We start from the raw sequence: 19,673 nt of genomic DNA on the forward strand, positions 1-19,673 counted from the left end.
CTCGTTGGCCTCATGAAATAACAAGGATCGCATGACTAGTGACTGACCGTTCTACCTCCTACCTCCCCGCCCCCCCTTCCCCCTTCCGTTAATCCTAACTAGGACCTCTACCTTAATTGAGAGGACGCCTAAGGAGTACAAGAGAATTAGTGCTCATTTCTACACAACATACAAATAAATAAATAAACAAATGAATACAAATAAAATAAATAAATGCAAATATATAAATAAAACAGTTAATATTCATCTTGTTATTCATTAGTTCTGCTATTATCATCATCATTTTTATTGATATTATCATTATCATTATTATAATTCTTATTGTTATTATTATCATCATTCTTATTACTATTAGAATCATCACCAGGGAGAGAGTAGAGAGGGAGAGAGAGAGAGAGAGAGAGAGAGAGAGAGAGAGAGAGAGAGAGAGAGAGAGAGAGAGAGAGAGAGAGAGAGAGAGAGAGAGAGATAGAGAGAGAGATAGAGAGAGAGAGAGAGAGAGAGAGGAGAGAGGAGGAGAGAGAGAGAGAGAGAGAGAGAGAGAGAGAGAGAGAGAGAGAGAGAGAGAGAGAGAGAGAGAGAGAAAGGGAGAGAGAACCGGGAGGCAGAGAGAGATAAACACATCGATGAGAGAGTGAGTGAGAGAGAAAGAAGAGAGAGAGAAGGAAGGAGGCAGAGGGGGGAGGGGAGAGGGAGAGAGAGAGAGAGAGAGAGAGAGAGAGAGAGAGAGAGAGAGAGAGAGAGAGAGAGAGAGAGAGAGAGAGAGAGAGAGAGAGAGAGAGAGAGAGAGAGAGAGAAAGAGAGACAGAGAGATAGAGAGAGAAGCGGGAGGCAGACAGAGAGAGATAAACACATCGAGGAGAGAGTGAGAGAGGGAGAGAGTGAGAGAGTGAGGTCACCCTACCTGGTATCGCAACACTCACACGAGGCACCACAGGATCTGTGTGTCATTACGGTACGATCTATATTGATCAAGAGCTGGCCCGGGACAGCTGCTACTCTAGCCTGCCTCTCTCTCTCTCTCTCTCTCCCTCTCTCCTTGTACATGTATGTAAACCTATAGAAGCCCCTAGGTATGCCTATATGCAGATCCTGAAGTATTTCGTAATTGTGTATACATATTCATGCGAACACAAACACACACACACACACAAACACATTCGCACTGGTAACGGGACCCTACTTGCAGTACCTACGTTTACATATATGCATCTATAATTAGCTCTCCCCTACGTCTACGACCCTTACACCCGTAACCCAGGTCATTGCGTTCCCTAGGTCACCGCGTATGACCTGGCAAGCAGCTGGCAATTAGCAATTACCTCGCAAGTACCGCTCTGGTGCCGGAAATGGTACCTCGGTCGCGCTGCCGCCGTCTAATAAGCTTAATTGGTATTGATTCTTAATTCGGAGAGGAGAGGGAGAAGGGAGAGGGAGAGGGAGGGAGAGGGAGAGGGAGAAGGGAGGATGAGGGATAGGGAGGATGAGGGAGGGAGATAGAGAGAGGGAGAAGGGAGGGAAATAGAGAGAGGGATAGGGAGGGAGGGAGGGAGAGAGGAAAGAAATGGAGAGGATGGAGATAGAGAGAAAAAGGGAGGGTGAAAGAGGGAAAGGGAGACGGAGAGAGGGAGAGAGAAAAAAACTGGACTTAAAAAGACTCATCCAAAGACCGAGACAAATTAAACAGGCAAATGAGAACATAAGATACATCAAACCGAAAAAAAAAATCTGTATAGACAAATTAATAAATAAAAGGCGGGCGATCGGTGCCGCTAGCTTCCATCCCCCACCCCCCCAGAGGCACCTCGACTCCCCGCGGCAAATAATCCGTGGCTCATTTATATTAATATCCGCATAATATCTTCCACAATGGGCCCGGCGGTGCAACAAAAGCCGCGGCCGCTTTTTAATCAAGGTTTCTTCATTCTCGTACTTAGTTTCTTCTTATTATTATTATTACTGTATTTTTAATGTCTCTCTCTCTCTCTCTTTCCACTTTTCTCTGTCTGTGTCCGGTGTCTCTCACTTTCTCTCTTTATGTATTGTCTTTCTTACTTTCCCTTCCCGTCGCTGTCTCTCTCTCTCTCTCTCTCTCTCTCTCTCTCTCTCTCTCTCTCTCTCTCTCTCTCTCTCTCCCTCTCCCTCTTCCTCTCCCTCTCCCTCTTCCTCTCCCACTCCCACTCCCTCTCCCTCTCCCTCTCCCTCTCCCCCTCCCACTCTCTATCCGCGTTTCCACTCGCGGGTCAACTGTCAACTATCCAGAACATCTCCCCGCTTCCGAATGACCCCTGGGGGCGGTAGGGGAGAGGTATAGGGGGGAGGGGATAGGGAGGAATGACGGGGGAGGGAAGGATGGGGCGTAGCTGTGGGTGGGGAGAGGGAATGGGGGGGGGGGGTGAGGAGAAGGGGATAAGGAGAGGACGAGGGAGGAAGATAGGGTAGTGGGGGAGGGAAGCGGGAATGGGGAGTAGGGGAAAGAGGATAAGGAATGGGGATGAGATAGGGGGGAAGGGGTGAGGGGGGGAAGGAGAGGGTAAAGGAGGGGGAGAGGAAGGGGTAAGGGGATGGAAGCAGAGGTGACGATCTTGATGTCCCTCCTCCCCCCCCTCGAAAAAAAAATTCTTATTTTGCCGGAGGAAAGGAGGTGGAGGGGGAAATGAAGGATGAACGAGGAAGAAAGGGGGAGAAGTGGAAGAGGAAGAGGAAGAGGAGGAACGGTATTCTAAGAGGGTAAAGAACTTCGTTTTTTATCACTAGAAGGCGGGGGGCGGGGGGCGGGGGCGGGGGCGTGGATCTTGAAATTAAAAAAGTTGAAATATTCGTACTTAGGGTTTTTTTTTCTTTCTTAAAAAGGACACCGTGTATATCAAACAAGGGACTTTTTTCCGTGTATTTTCTTCGCTTTTAAGAAAGACATTTTGGCCGAAAACAAAACCGTGACTAATTTCTAAGAACAAAATAACAATAACAACACCAAAGAATATGTAAGGAGAAAAACTGACTGAAAGAAACAATTGAGAATTTCTTAGACATCATTTCTGGGTTTTGAGTTTGCTTCGCTAATTTGTTTCGTTGTCATATTTATTTCATTGGTGAAAAAAAAAGTTTTATTTTTCGTCTTAATTTTTTCTCCCTCCCCCACCCACTCTCTCTCCTTACTTCATCCCTTCCTTCCCTCCTTCCTTCCTTTCTCTCTCTACACATCCACATACAAGTACAGTAACACCCTCCTCTCCCTCTTCCCTCTTCCCTCCCCCCTTCTTTCTTCTTCTTCTTCTTCTTCTTCTTCTTCTTCTTCTTCTTCTTCTTCTTCTTCTTCTTCTTCTTCTTCTTCTTCTTCTTCTTCTTCTTCTCCTCCTCCTCCTCCCTCTTTCTCTCCGTCAAACCAACTCCTAATGCAAACCATACAAGCACAATACCACCTCCTTCCCCCTCCTCCTCCCCTCTTCCTCTCCCTCTCCCTCCTCCTCCTCCTCCTCCTCCTCCCCTCTTCCTCTCCGTCAAACCAACTCCTTGTGCAAACCATCACTGCCACTTCCGGTTCTGACTCTACCCTCCCCTCCCCTCCCCCGTCAAAGAAATAAAAGTTCATAAATAAAACAAAAGCTTCGTTCGTACAATCAGCGCCAAGGTCCCTTTGTCTACGGCGACCTTTGCGAGCGAGCGAGCGAGAGAAAGAGAGAGAGAAAGAGAAAGAGAGAGAGAGAGAGAGAGAGAGAGAGAGAGAGAGAGAGAGAGAGAGAGAGAGAGAGAGAGAGAGAGAGAGAGAGGGACGAGAGAAGAGAGAGAGAGAAAAGAGAGAGAGAGAGAGAGAGAGAGAGAGAGAGAGAGAGAGAGAGAGAGAGAGAGAGAGAGAGAGAGAGAGAGAGAGAGAAATTAACGCCTTTTCAACGACCATTCGCGACCTTTCTTTCCGTTTAACGTTATTGTAATGTTTGTTTTCTCTCTCTCTCTTTTTTCTCTTCCTCCCTCTCCCCCCCTCTGTCTGTCTGTCTGTGTCTGTCTTTGTCTCTCTCCCTTTCCCTTCCTTCCTCTCTCCCCTCTCCCTCCCTCTCTCCCTTCCTCCTCCCCCTCTCCCTTCGGCTAGCGATAATAGGACATCAACAAGACTCCTTCCTTCTCCTTCTTCCTTCCTTCCTTCCTCTTCCTCCTTCTCGTGACGGCGGCGAGACCTGTCTTATCTCCTCGCTGCCACTCCTTTCCCCGCCATCTCTTCCTCCTCCCCTCCTCTACTTTTTTTCTTCTTCTTCGTCTCCTTCTTTTTTCTCTTTTGCTTCTTCTTTTTCCTGTTCTTCTCATTTTTCTTTTTTCCCTTATCACTTCTTCTCATCTTCTTTCTTTTCTGCTCCTGTCTGATTCTTATTCTTTATCTTCTTTGCCCCTTCTTTTTTTTTGGTCTCCCTCCTCCTCCTTCCTTTTCTCCTCTTCCTCTCATCCTCCTCGTCTTCTTTATGGTCTTCCTATTCTTCCTCTTCCGTCACCCCTCCCTTTTGTTCTTCATTTTCCTCTTCCTGTACATTTTTCTTCCTCTTGACTTCCTTTTCATCATCATTCGCTTATCGAATTCCTTCAAAAATAGATCTTAAAATTCTGGCAAACACATTCATGTCCAAAGAAAACAAGAAAAAAAGAAAATAAAAAGAAAAGAAAACAACACCTCATTCAGTCCCGATCCTAAAAAATAAAAAAGAAAAAAGACATGACTTATCTTCGCGTGGGATTCTTCCGGTGCTTTTCTCTCCCCCGTGAAGGATCTTTTCATCTGTCTTGAGATCCTTAGCGACACCGGACTTTTTAGGATACCCCCCCCTTCATATCCACCTCCGTACCCCTCCCATTCACTTCCCCAACAACGTTATCCCTTCCATGTATACCCCCACATAACATTTTTTTTTCTCCATATACCCATGACAACCTGTTGGTAAACATCCCCCCTCCCCATCTTCTCCTTAAATGCCCCCCATGAATTTCTTCCCCATTTTCCCTGTGCCCTAACCCCATTCCCCTCTCAAGCATTTCTTCCCTCACTTGATCTCTCTCTCTTCCCTCTTCTCGAAATTTCTCCTCTAACTCCCCTCCCTCTCACCCCCATTTCCTACCCCAGTACTTCCCCCCCCCCCCACGCTCTTCCCAAGCAGCTCCCCTTTTCCCCCCACCCCTTCTCTCTCCCCCCCTTTCCCTCTCTCCCCCACCCCTTCCCCTCTCCCCCTAACCCCCCTTCCCTTCTCCAGTACCCCCCCCTCAATCCCTCACCCCCATTCTCAGTTCTGTTACAGACAGCATATCGTGGCGCTGCATTTACACTCCGCTGCACTCAGCATCTGCAGCAGCATGGAGGCAGAGATCCCCTTGTTGCTTGCTTTGCTTGCGAACAGGAGGACAAGCAACTTGCTATTGCAAACGCGTTTATTCATTTATTCATTTGTTGATGCAATTATTAATTTATCGGTTTATTTTCGGTTCCCTATTGTGTTCATTTAAAAATTCATTTATACATCTATTTGCATATCAACTTGTTCGTTTGCCTATCTAACTATCTATATAATCATTTATCTATTTATTTACATATTCATCAAGTTATTCATTCACTTATTCATTCATTCATCTATAAGTCGTGATGAGTATTTGCTTTGCATTCTTTATTTTCTTTTACATTCTTTTTTTTATCTCTTCCTCTCTTTATTCGCTTTTCCTTATCGTTGACTGATTATTTGGTTTCTATCATTCCCTCTTTCGCTTTCTCGCCTTCTTCTTCCTCAGTCTTCTCCTTTCTCTTCCTCTCTCTCTCCCTCTTCCCTTCTTCCTTCTTTCTCTTTGTTCGTTTATTTCTTTCCTTCCTTCTTTCTTTCCTTCCTTCCTTCTCTCCCTCACCCCATCTCTCTGTCTCTTTCTCTCTCTCTCCCTCCCTCTCTTCCTCCCTCCCTCTCCCCCTCCTCCTCCTCCTCCTCCTCTTCCTCCGTCCTTCCCTCCCTCCCTCCCTCCCTCCCTCTCTCTCTCCCCCTCCCTCCCTCTCTTCCTCCTTCCCTCCCTCCCTCTCTCTCCCCCTCCCTCCCTACCTCCCCCTCCCTCTCTCCTTCCTTCCTACACCCCCATCCTACGAAAAGCAGAGAAACGCGAGGCAGGACGTAGAGAGGATGTGGCCATAATCCGCACAACGTCTGGGAGTGCGAATTATAGTGTGCTGTCTCGGCGCAACACCCTAGCGCTGATGGCCGATAGAAGGGGGCGGGAGAGGGGGAGGAAGGGGGGGAGAGGAGGAACAGGCAGGAAGAACAGGAGGAAGAGGAGGAGGAGGACGATGAGGAGGAGGAGGAGGAGGAGGAGGAGGAGGAGGAGGAGGAAAGAGAGACGAACAAAAGCAACACCCAAACAAACAAATCCAAAAACACATTAAAAAAAAACACCTAAAATACAGATACAAAAACAAATACAACAACAAAAAAACGAAAAACAAGAGATACCAAGAGTGGGCGGAAGAAGACGGCGGAAGGACGCTTCTTCCCCCCCCGCCCCCGCCCCCCAAGTCCTCCCACCCCGCCCACGAAGGAGCAAAAGGCCGGTCACATTTCTTCCGAAGTGTCCTCGATCTGTTGGCTTGAAGAGCTCCGTGACACAGACAAAAGACACCAACAGCCGTGTGTGTCTGTGGGAGAGGGGAGGGGAAGGAAGGAGGAGATGGAGAAGAAGATGTAGGAGTGGGGAGGGGGGAAGGGGTTAGGGAGGAGGAGATGGAGGAGATGGAGAAGATGTAGGAGTGGGGAGGGGGGAAGGGGTTAGGGAGGAGGAGATGGAGGAGAAGATGTAGGAGTGGGGAGGGGGAAAGGGGTTAGGGAGGTGGAGATGGAGAGTGGGTATAGGGGGTGGGAAGGGGTGGAGGAAGAGAGCTCGATGGAGTGTCTACTGATATCATGCAACGCGAGTGCGAAGGAGTGAAAAAGGAATACAGTGAGTAGGCGGGAAGGGGAGGAGGGGAGGGTGTATGTGTGAGATACACTCACACACACATGTGAACATATATTTGTGTGTTATATATGCATATGTATGTGTTTATACATACATATACACACATATAAATATATACAGTATATAATGTACATACATATATGAAAAAAAAACACGTAAATAAGCCTTCGAAAAAGACACAAACGATCCATAAAATCAACCACCTCTTCCCCCACCCCCTCTTCCTCTCTCCTCCACTCCGTCCTTCCCTCCCGCCTTCCCGCTACCTCTCTATCCCTCCTCCACTACCCATAAAAAAGAGGTTAAGCTCGCTGATCATTCCTTCCCTCCCTTCCTCCCTCCCTCCCTCCCTCCCTCCCTCCCTTCTCCCCCAATATCCAACCCCCCCTTACCCCTTATAACCCCCTATCCCCACCCCCCCTACAGACGCTGATCAAAGAGACGTTAGTCGGCAATCACCCCCCCCCCGACCCCAAACCCCCCCCTCAACTCAAAAAGGAAATTCGATGACGCAAACCTTAATGGAAACATCAGTGGAGGAATTTTGAGACGATTATTTTGGAAAGGTGAGCGAGGGGCAAGAGGGAGAGGAGGAGGGGGGAGGGGGGAGGAAGCGGGGAGGAGGAGGAGGATATGGATGGGGTAAAGGAGTAGGAGGAAAGAGAACGGAAAGGAGGAGGAGGACGAGGGAAAAGGGGAATATTAAGGAAATAGGGTTGGAGAGAATAGAGAGAGAGAGAGAGAGGGAGAGAAAGAGAGAGAGAGAGAGGGGGAGAGAAAGAGAAAGAGAAAGAGAAAGAGAAAGAGAGAGAGGGAGGGAGAGAGAGAGGGAGGGAGGGAGAGAGAGATAAAGGAAAAGAGAGAAAGAGAACAAGAGTCAGTGAGAGAAAGCGAGAGAAGGAGAAAGAAAGAGAGAGAAAGTAGAAACACTCACACTGAATGCTAATGACAGCCTTGATTTAAGGTCCTCCCTCTCCCTCTCCAGAAACACTCACAACGAGGGGAGAGGAGAGAGGGGAGAGGGGAGAGGGAGAAGAGAGATTCTAGGAACGAATTCTTTTAATGCATATTTGGAGTAAAATAAAAGAAAGGAAGAAAGGTTTTTGATGAAATCCGGTCGTTTAACTAGTCTGAGGCAAATCAAACGACAGGCGCGTTTTAATGATCTCTCTCTCTCTCTCTCTCTCTCTCTCTCTCTCTCTCTCTCTCTCTCTCTCTCTCTCTCTCTCTCCCTCTCTCTCTCCTTCTCTCTCTCCTTCTCTCTCTCCTTCTCTCTCTCCTTCTCCTTCTCCTTCTCCTTCTCCTTCTCCTTCTCCCTCTCTCTCTCTCACTCACTCCCTCTCTGACTATGACTAAACCAAGAAAAAAAATCAAAATATTTTTCTTTTTTAAACTCTAATGACGTCTGCAATTTCTTTCGTTGCATGGTCTACTTAACGACTTACGTTAGCGGTTGGGTCGCGCTTTGCAATCCCTGGGGCCTGGATGATGTACATACCTGGAAGAAGGAATAAAAAAGGTATTTTAATTACGGAAATGTAAAATTATTATCATCACAAAAGATAATTTCATCACAGATATGTATAACCATTATCATTACATGATCACAAAGAGGAACAATAATCACAGAAAGGCATAATTATCATGACAGAATTATAATGACAGAATTGCATCATCATCAACATTGTCACAAAGGTTATTCTTTATCACAAAGCTTTGTAATTGTCGTCTTTATCAAAACAACGAAACAAAAAGAACAAAAAAAATGTATATATCAGCAAAAGTTATTCAAAAAACATAGTCTCAAAATTCCATAACCTTCGCTCATGTAAGAAAAGAAAAGAAAAGAAAAAAAAACTTTTAAACCTTAATTTTCCTATAATGGATTTTATTTCCCCTGTCACTTAAAAACAAACAAACAAACATATAAACACATTCACTTCCATACCCACGTCTCATCAATGTCGAAAAAAACGAAATAGAAAGAAAAAGAACGAAATAAAAAAAAAGGCTGGATTAATCACATCGCACGAAAATTTAACAAACAAATGTATTCAACCTTTTCCCTCTTTCTCTATCTTATCACTCTGCTCCTCTCGTTTTCAACTGCCTTTTCGATAACTCTGCCAAGACCCTGCCAATACCTTCCCTTCATTTCCTCGTGAAGGGGAAGGTAGGGAAGAGAGATGGATAAAGGGGAGGGGGGGTGAGAAAGGAGGGGTATCTCTTCTGTAATCTATTTTTCTCATTCTTATCATTTCTTCTCTTACCCCTTCTCTCTTTTTTATTCTTTATGTTGTTATTGTTGTTTTATAAATTCTCTCTTTTTCTTCTTCCTCTCCTTCTCTTGCGATTTTTCTCTCCCGCTTCTCTATCTATTTTTCTATTTTTCTTCCCTCCCTCCTATTTTTTTTCTTCGTCTTCCCATCACGTCCTATCTTCTTTCCTTTATCCTCCTTATCTCCGCTCCTTCTTCCTCTCCATCTCTTCCTATTCCTCTCCCCTTCCCTTCCTCCCCATTTCTTATTACACTCTTCCCTCCCTTCCTTTTCCTTTCTCCCTCCCTATCTCCCATTCCTCTTCCATTCCCCTCCTCCCCATTTCTTCTTACACTCTTCTCTCTTCCCTTCCTCTTCCTCTCCCCCTCCTCTATTTCCTCACATTCCTCTCCCTTCCCTCTCCTCTTCTCCTTCCATTCGTACACCACATATTAATCACCCCGTCTGTTGCTGCATAGCGAAAAAGCGCTGCATCATTAGCGCTTTTTAAACATATACTTTTCACAGCGCGAACATGAAACTCTTTTCTGTTTTTTTTTTCCTAAATCTCCATTTTGTGTTTTATTCATCGAAAGGCATAATATATATATTTTTTAGTTGGTTTTAAATGATGGCAATTTAGCTGAGTTTCTTTCACCATAACATAGTAATTAAGCTTAGAAATAATTATAAAATCAAAAAATATATACATAAACAATAAATAAAATAAAATAAAAATGTATAAACATAATGATTTGCTCGTAAGGGTAACGTCATGGAGGCAAAATTTATAGTTATCAAAAGCGTTAACATCAGCAACATTGGAAAAAAATATGGCAATGTCTGCGGCAATATAATAAGCAGTAATATAACAACAGCAACAACAAGAACAACACCTAATGAAAAATATAATGGCAAGAACAACAACCAAAATACCAAACAACAATAGCAAGAGCAACAACGTATTTCCTGTCATCTGTTCTTTCTTACTCTTCCTTTCTATCTATCTATCTATCCATCTCTCTCTCTCTCTCTCTCTCTCTCTCTCTCTCTCTCTCTCTCTCTCTCTCTCTCTCTCTCTCTCTCTCTCTCTCTCTCTCTTCTTGTGAATACCTCTATCCAGCCTCCGTCCATTTAGCTGACGAGGTGCGTGCGGTGGAGGCGGGGAGGGGGGAGGAGGGAGAAGCGAGCGGGATAGAGAGAGAGAGAGAGGGAAAGGGAGGGAGGGAGGGAGAGAGAGAGAGAGAGAGAGAGAGAGAGAGAGAGAGAGAGAGAGAGAGAGAGAGAGAGAGGGAGGGAGAGAGAGAGGGAGAGGGGAGAGGGGGGAGGAGAGAGGAGAGAGGAGAGAGGAGAGAGAGAGAGAGAGAGAGAGAGAGAGAGAGGGGGAGAGAGAGAGAGAGAGAGAGAGAGAGAGGGAGAGAGAGAGAGAGAGAGAGGGAGAGAGAGAGAGAGAGGGAGAGGGAGAGGGAGAGAGAAAGAGGGAGAGAGAAAGAGAGAGAGAGAAAGAGAGAGAAAGAAAGAGAGAGAAAGAAAGAGAGAGAAAGGAAGAGAGAGTAAGAAGAGGAGGAGGAAGCAGAAAGATGAAGTAAAGGAGGAAGAGAAGTAGAAGGAGCGGGAATGAGAAAGCAGAAGAGGACGAGTAGAATGAGGGAGAATGAGAAGGAAGAAGAAGAAGAAGAGGCGTGAGTCCTCAGCGAAATCCTTTGTGTGCCATTCAGATACAATGTGGTGAACGAACAATAATGAAGAAAAAATAAAAAATAAAATAGAAAGAACGGACACGAACCAATATTGTGCAATGAATAATATTCATAAAGAAACCAGTGATGGTTGTAATAACAATTAACAGTAATAACACCATCAAAAAGAAGAAAAAAACTATAACTACCGTTATCACCATCATTAATATAATTGCTATTATCATCATCATCACGAGTTGCAATACAACAAGAAAACAAACAAGCAAACAACATAAAAAAGTACAACCATACCCTTGCCTCTGACACCCCCCCCCCCCGAATCCTCGCATTGCACAGAGAGCTTTATTGTCTCGTTGCAAAGCTCTCGCGTCTCGCAATCTCCGGCTTCCTCATGTGTGTATGAGCGTATGTATGTTTATATGTACATGTGTATGTGTATGTGTATGTGTATGCGTATGTATGTGTATATCTATGTATATGTGTTTATGTATATCTATGTATATGTGTTTATGTATAATAATAATAATAATAATAATAATATTAATAATATTAATAATAATAATAATAACAATAATAATAATAATAACAATGATAATATAAATAATAATACAAATTATAATGTAGATAACGATAACAACAATAATAACATACTCTTTCCTCCTCCTCCTCCTTCCCCTCACTTCCCCCATACCCCTCTTCCTCCTCCTCCTCCTCCTCCTCCTCCTCCTCCCTCCTCCTCCTCCTCCTTCCCCTCACTTCCCCCCCACACAGAGGCGCGTTGGTCCGGCCGTAAGTCACGCAAACCGAAATCCGAAACGCCGGTCAATTTTCGTCCGTTACGGTGGTTCGGGCGAGGAACGACACCTGCGCCGCGCGGAACCGTCGTCGAGTCGCTCTCTTCGTTTGCTTGTTTGCCTGTTTTAATTTGTCTTTCTTTGATGCTTCCTCTTATTCTCTGTTTCTTTTTCTGTTTATGTTTGTTTATTTGTCTGTCTGTCTGTCTGTCTATCAGTCTGTCTATCTGTCTGTCTGTCTGTCTGTCTGTCTGTCTGTCCGTCTGTGTCTGTTCTATCTCTCTCTCTCTCCTACTATTTGTTTGTTATCTAGTCTGCCTCTATGAAATCTATTATCGATCTCGCTGAGTAATAATCTTAATTTGATAAGGCCTATGATTACTTGTCTCACGGCCGTATGCTTCTATATTTGTTTATCTACGTGACCTATGGAAATTCCCTGTAAGTTCTTATCGATACTGATTATCAGTATCTCAAACACTACGAAACCATAATTTACATTTTTTTCTGCCTCTGTCTGTCTGTCGGTCCTATTATCTCTTCCTTCCTTTGCCTCCTTATACGCTGATCTCTATCCTTATCTCTCCTCTCCCCTACCCTCCCCCCTACACCAACCAACCAACCAACAAACAAACAACACCATCTACATCTTCCTTTTTGTCTCTCTTTATCTCCTTCCTTATTACTTCCCCCCACCCCGACCCCAACCCCCCCACCCGAAACCCGGAATCCTCCCATATGCAACACGAACGCAACGCTGCACGAACGGACCAAGTCACCGAGTCTCCCTAGCATAATTCATAGCAATTCGTGTCTCTCGGCCATTCGAAATCCTAACTCTCCCTATGCCCCAAACTAGACAGACGTCTGTTTCACCGATTCCGCTACGCCGCCGTCCGGGTTTTGCGGGCGGTGTCTTACCGGATGAGGGGAATGCTATTTTGATGTATTTATTTCATTTTATTATCATTATTACTTTTTTATGTTTTTCTCTAGGGGGTCATTTATAGGTGAAGGTGTTTTCTTTTTTGTATGAGAAATTTAAATTCTTGGGAGATATAATCTTAGATGTTTTTAATTATACATGAGCATTATATCGATTTTCTTTAGAATATATGCACTCATTTTCTTTGTAAAGATATAAAAGTATAAAAGAAACATAAATAATTATATAAATATATACTTATATATGTATATATATATATATATATATATATATATATATATATATATATATATATATATATATATATATATATATATATATATATATATATATATGTATGTGTGTGTGTGTGTGTGTGTGTGTGTGTGTGTAAATAGCACATCTCTTAACCCGCCCCCTCCCCTCCCCCCCTCCAAAATAAAAATAAAAATAATAAATAAAACTGCCCGAAATTCTTCTTCCTAGAGCGGTGGAGGCTTATTACGCTGTCCAAAAATGACTGCGTCGGAACGTGAATTAAAGGCACTTTCGCTCGCTTGCTTGCGCTTAACTTCTGCTTAAGCCTCGGACGTGTTGATTGGGCCCGAGCTGGGTAAACAAACAACAACAACAAAAAGAAACAAGAATGAATAAAAAAAAATACCAAGCCACTTTCTCATCCTAAGAGAAGAATATATATGTGTGCATATGTGTATGTATATGTATGTGAAGAAAAGGAAGGAATAATGACAGAAAATAAGCTTAAGAATAGAGAAATAAGAAGAAAACCACTAAAAGAGGGCGAAGGGAAAAGCCCCAATAGAACCACTCTCTCCCTGACCAACACACCACACCCTTAATTACCCAAATCCCCTCTGCCTCTCTTATCCTTTCCTTCCTTATTTCTTTCTCTTTTTCCTTTCGCTTTCCCACTTTCTTTACCTCCCCCCCCCCCTCTGTCTCTTTCTCTCTCTCTCTCAACTAGTAATCACCTCTTCCCTTTTAATTACAGTGGGAAGTATATCTCCCAGTCCCCTAATCACCCCCCCCTCCTCCCTTACTCCTCTTTCCCTGCCAACTACCCCTCCCTTCCCCCCTAACTAACCCCTCTCTCCCCTCCCTCCCCTAACTAACTCCTCTTTCCATAACTACTACTCCCTCCCCCCCTTCTTCCTGCCTACTGCCTACTGCCTACTACCTACTACCCCTCCCTCCCCCCCTCTCCCTGCCTACTACCTACTACCCCTCCCTTCCCCCCTCTCCCTGCCTACTACCCCTCCCTCCCCCCTTCACCCTGCCTACTACCTACTACCCCTCCCTTCCCCCCTCTCCCTGCCTACTGCTTACTACCCCTCCCTTCCCCCCTCTCCCTGCCTACTACCTACAACCCCTCCCCCCCATTACCCCTCCCCCCTTGTCGCATTTCCCACGCAGGTGAGAAAGCCCGGCTGAAAATTGCATTAACCCTTCCCGAAAATCATATTTGGTGGAGTGGGGGGGGTTATTGTGGTATGGGCGTTGAAAGGCCGATGGGATAGGGGGAGAAGGAGGGGAAGGAGAGGGTGGGGGAGGAGGAATAGGCGAGACTAAGAAAAGAGGAAGAGAAAGGAATGGTAATAGGAAGGGAATAAGAGGGGAGAGAGGAAGAGTAAGGAGACAAAGTTAAGATATGACAGAGAGAGAGAGAGAAAGAGAGAGAGAGAGAGAGAGAGAGAGAGAGAGAGAGAGAGAGAGAGAGAGAGAGACAGACAGAAAGAAAAACATGATAAGAATTTACTTTATTGATTACAATACCTCATGAGAACGAACACCAATAGAAACAAGTCAATAATTAAAAAAATAATAATAAAATAAATAAAAAGTCAAAAATTCTAGATAAAATCGTGATCAAGTTCAAACTCTCCTGTAATGATGAAATAAAAAAAGTAAGACGGCGGACAGAACTTCAGTAACTTCGTAAGAGCAACGTCCATGATAAGAACAATGGAGAAGGAAGCTTGCGAGGGCGTGCGTGAGTGTGTGAGTGAGTGAGCGTGTAAGTGTGTGAGTGTATTTGTGAGTGAGTGTGTGTGAGAGTGTTTGTGAGTGTGTGTGTATGAGAGTGTTTGTTAGTGAGTGTGTGTGTGTGCATATGTGTGTGCATGTGTGACCGAAGCGACCGTAATCCCCGAACTTATGGGTGAATAACGACTCCGTAAATTAATGAATAAGGTAATCAAGCAACCAATTAATGCGTGAATAAGCGTGCACGCACAAGATCACGAATGCTTTCCCAAACCGCGACCTGGAATGCGTAGAGGAAGAGGAGGGGAGAGGGGTGGGAAAGGGGGGGTAGGAGGAGAGGGTGGGGAGGGTGGTGGTGGTGAGAATGAGGAGGTCAGACCCTGAGGGACTGACCTGATTTCCCTCGCCGACCTCCTCTGATGGGCAACCGAATTACAGTAAATCCAGCTAACTACTCCCCCCACTCTTTTTTCTCTTTCTTTTATTTTTCCTCTCTCTCTCTCTTTATCTTTGTCTCTCTCTTTCCCGCCTACTCCCTATCCCTATTCCTTTTTCTTTCCCTCTATTCCTTCAACCGTTTTTTTCCCAGAGTTAGTGTTTATTAATTTTTTTTTTAGCTTATTTTCTCTCCCTCCTTCTTCCCATCCGATTCCGTATATGCGTTCCGCGTGAGTGCCTGTGAGTGCGGTTATACGTCCGTGTGCGTGTATTTATTAGTGTTTGCGTGCGCACATACACACACTAGGTTGCCAAATATCGCATTTTACAGCGAAACATTTCGAAGATCGCTCATCCATCTTTATCAAACGGTGACGTCATCTCCCTCTCCCTCTCCCTCCCCTCTCCCCCTCACCTCCTCCCCCCTCCCATCCCCTCCCTCTCCTCCCCCCTCCCCTCAGCCTCCCCTCTCCTCTCCTCCCCTCCTCGTTCTTCCCTCACCCTCTTCCCTCCCATCCTCCCCTCTCCCATCCTCCTCCTCCTCCTTCTCCCCCCCTCCCCCTTCCCCTCCCCCTCAGGCATTAATAACAGGACCGCGAAAATCCTTCAAAGGCAAAGAAAACGAGAACGAGAGGAAACGAGGCCAGCTGATCGCTATATCCGTCTACGGGGTTAGAGATGATGATAATAAATAACCAAAAGGGATGAATAAGTAAATAAATAACTAAATGAATCAAATAAATCAAATATGTCAGAATGAAATAAATAAGTGAGGAAAGGTTAATAGCAAAATAGTGAGCAAATAAATTCGTAAATAATGGAAAAACAAAAAGTGAAAAAAAATATAAATCAATAACTACAAAAAATGAATAAATAAACGAACACATAACTAATTAATAAAAAAACAAAATAAATAAAAAAAACCTAAACAAATAAACAAATCAACGAATAAACAAATGAAAAAATGACAACAAGGTGAACAATGACTAGAAGGAATGAAGGAAAATCGCAACAGAAAAATGAAAACAAATGCAATAAAGATAAACCGCGTGAAGGTGACGGGGATTAACACTCAATCAAAACATTAATATAAAAAGAATAAGATAAAGACGAAGAGAAGTAAAGACACTCAAAAAAAAATACAAAACGAAGAAGGAGAGAACCGTCGGAATTTAAAAAAATAAATTAGAAGATTAATCAGAGAATAATAAAAGTGAAATATAATCAACACACGAGGGAATAAGAGTGAAAACTAAATAAAAATGAAAAAAAATAAAAATAAAAAAAGCACTCCCCTCGCTTCAAAAGCAACATCCCCGACACGAATAAAACCTGTCAAGCAACTTCTTCCCCCTCCCCCTCCCCCTCCTCCTACTCCCCGCCAGAAGTCCTGGAACACGTGTACCGTCAGGGGGGGGGCAAGGAATGGAGAGGGAGAGAGAGAGAGAGAGAGAGAGAGAGAGAGAGAGAGAGAGAGAGAGAGAGAGAGAGAGAGAGAGAGAGAGAGAGAGAGAGAGAGAGAGAGAGAGAGAGAGAGAGAGGCAGGAAAGGGGGGGGGTGACAAGGAAGGGTAGGTGGGGGGGCGGAGGGGGAAAAAGGAGTATGATACGAAGGCGAGGAAGGGAAGAGGTTAGGGAGAGGGTGGTTAGGGGAGAGAACAAGGGGGAGAGAGGGGGGTAGGAGGTAAGGCAAGGGGAGGGCGGGTCGAGGCAACATTGCAGAGGCACAGATCAACATGCAGGCTGGCAAGAAGGACGTCCACCACCGCTCAGGACTCGATATCCTTCGTAATTTCCCGCGGGTATTCATGACAAACTGCTAAGGCGAACGCTCGCGGAAAGGGGGGAGGGGGGGGCGATCGAGGATAGAAAAGGGATAGAAGAGGACAAATAGGGGGGAGGGGAGTGGGGGGGGGAATAGTGTGTCCTACAGGAAACAAACACACAAGAGCAAGAGAAAGTCTCGATACACTACAGATAGATAGTTAGATAGATAAATAGACATATAGATAGATTGATCTTTCGACAAAACCACACACAAAAAAATCTCTTCTCTTCTCTTCTCATTTCCTCCCTTCTCCTCCCCCCCCTCTCCCTCCCTCTCCCTCTCTCTCCCTCTCTCTCCCTCTCTCTCTCTCTCTCTCTCTCTCTCTCTCTCTCTCTCTCTCTCTCTCTCTCTCTCTCTCTCTCTCTCCCGTCTTCGCCAACCCAGATATTCCTGACAGCTTCTCGGTCCTCGGAAATCTTTGTTTGCGGACCCGGTTATTGCGGACAGCGCACGCACGTACATCCGTACACACGAACGCACGTACATCATGTCAGAAGGACAGGTGGAAGGGGGGAGAAGAAGAAGAAGGAGGAGAGAAGAGAGAGATTGAGAGATTAAGAGACTGAGAGATTGAGAGATTGAGAGATTGAAATAGAGAGAGAGAGAGAGAGAGAGAGAGAGAGAGAGAGAGAGAGATAGAGAGAGAGAGAGAGAGAAAACAGAAACAGACATAGAGAGAGAAAAAAATCCTCTACATTACCCTGATACATAAGCATTCCCAACCGCAATGTTTCTCCCCCTCCCTCTCCCTCTCCCCCTCCCCCTCCATAACACACACTCACCCCCAACCAAACTCACCCCTCCCCATCTCCCCCCTTAAAAAAAAAGAACCAAGACAACAAGAGAGAGGAAAAAAAAGAAGAAAAAAAGGGGGACCATGAATATTCCTCCTTCATTCTGTTCCGCCATCTTGCCGGAAACACACATCCCCCGTAACAACAATGACAATCACCGACAATGTGATCCGGTACGGAGTCTTGTCTTGCCTCCGTCTCCCCCCCCCCCTCCTCCCCAAACCCCCTCATCGTCTCTCTCCCCTCCTCCTCCCCCTTCTCGTCTCCATCCCCTCTCCTCCTCCTCCTCCTCTCCTCCTCCCCCTTCTAGTCTCCCTCCCCTCCCTCCTCCCCCTTCTAGTCTCCCTCCCCTCCTCCTCCCCCTTCTAGTCTCCCTCCCCCCTGCCCCTCCGCCTACCCTACCCCCCGCAAGGACAGGCTCTTTTTAGGTAGTCTTTTCTTAATGATTTTTTTTCCCTCTTTCATCATCTTTATTATCGATTATCATTATTATTTGGGGTGACGTAAGGGGAAGAAGGCGGATGAAGTTCAGATAAAATAAAATCGAAATAAAAATAAAGTTAATAAATCATAATAAACTAGGTAAGCTCTTATTTTTCTTTTGTTTTGTCACATCTAATTACTATTTCTTTAATGATGTGCTAATATTCATCACAGAAATTGTGTGTTGGTTATTAGTCTACCTGCCTGCATTTGCGTCTCAGTGTCTACTAGTATATCTGCTTGGAATTGATTTTCAATATCTACAAGTACTTTTACTTTAATTACCTGCCTCTTTGCCTAATCATCTATAAAGAAATGATCACCCACCTAGCCCTACCTAAAAAAAAAAAAAAAAAAAAAAAAAAAAAAAAAAAATATATATATATATATATATATATATATATATATATATACATCAAAATTTTACATCTATGTATCCCCCCCCCCCCAAAAAAAAAAAAAAAACAGTCTATACCCCGAAGAAGAAAAACATCCAACCCTCTCCCTCCCCCTCCCCTCCCCCACCAAAAAGAACCCTCGAGAGCCTCGCAACCGAAAACACTGAAGAGCAGCAGCAATCACAAGCAATCAGGGGCTCCGGAGAGCAACAATCAACAACATCGATTCGGCAATCAGGACCTTTCGCTTCATAAAATCCAACCGTTTGATTACTCTCCCCTATTCTTCTTCTTTCTTCTTTCTTCTTCCTTTCCTCCTTGTCTCCGCTCCTTCTTCCTCTCTATCTCCTCCTATTCGTCTTCCGTTCCCCTCCTCCCCATTTCTTATTACACTCTTCTTCCTTCCTTTCTTCCTTACTCTCTCTCTCCTCCTCCTCCTCCTCCTCCTCCTCCTTCTTCTTTTCTTCTTCTTCTCCTTCTTCTTCTTATCATCATCATCATCATCATCATCATCATCATCATCATCATCATCATCATCATCATCATCATCATCATCATCATTACCATCATCATTTTTATTATCATTATCATCATTCTCTCCTTCAAGCAATTGGCACTTTCTTGTCGGGAGAATCGAGAGAGGCGGACGCATTGATGAAAAGATTGATGGATTGATTTGGGGAGATGCTGCTCATTATCGGAGTGGTGATGATCAGTTGAAAAAAGGAGGAGAGGGAGAGGGAGAAGGAGAGGAGGAGAGGGAGAGGAAGAGAGGGAGGGGAGGGGAGAGGGAGGGAGAGGAGGGAAAGGGGGAGGGGGAGGAGGGGGGAGGAGAGGGAAGGGAGGGGAAGGGGGAGGAGGGGGGAGGAGAGGGAAGGGAGGGGGAGGGAGAGAGGAGGGAGAGTGGAGAGGGAGGGGAAGGGGAGAGGGGAGGGGAGGAGATGAGATGAGAGAAATGTGTAGAAGAGAGACAAAGAAGAAAGGAAGAAGCGAAAATACAAGGCAGGAATACGTTATTTCCCTACTCCCTCTTACCACCCTTAATCAAAACACGATCAAATTCGCTCGTCCAGATCTTCGTTGTAGACG

General features: G+C 44.9%; 1 protein-coding gene across 4 annotated transcripts in view; it reads right to left on the reverse strand.

Annotated features, from left to right (window-relative positions):
• The window catches only part of LOC122262266 (uncharacterized), a 456,008-nt gene that overhangs the window by 232,182 nt on the left and 204,153 nt on the right, over positions 1-19,673 (reverse strand). The window contains exon 2 of one of the 4 annotated variants that reach the window (XM_086533848.1): positions 8,311-8,461. The exons of the other annotated variants lie outside the window; for them this stretch is intronic. Coding sequence (XP_086389974.1) covers positions 8,405-8,461 — 57 coding nt within the window. The 3' untranslated portion in view covers positions 8,311-8,404. Of the gene's footprint in view, positions 1-8,310; positions 8,462-19,673 lie in introns of those variants that run through there. 4 annotated transcript variants of the gene reach the window in all.

Source organism: Penaeus japonicus, unplaced genomic scaffold (assembly GCF_977035675.1).
Source record: "Penaeus japonicus unplaced genomic scaffold, GWHDUDI00000001_assembly GWHDUDI00000040, whole genome shotgun sequence".
Classification (NCBI taxonomy): domain Eukaryota; kingdom Metazoa; phylum Arthropoda; class Malacostraca; order Decapoda; family Penaeidae; genus Penaeus; species Penaeus japonicus.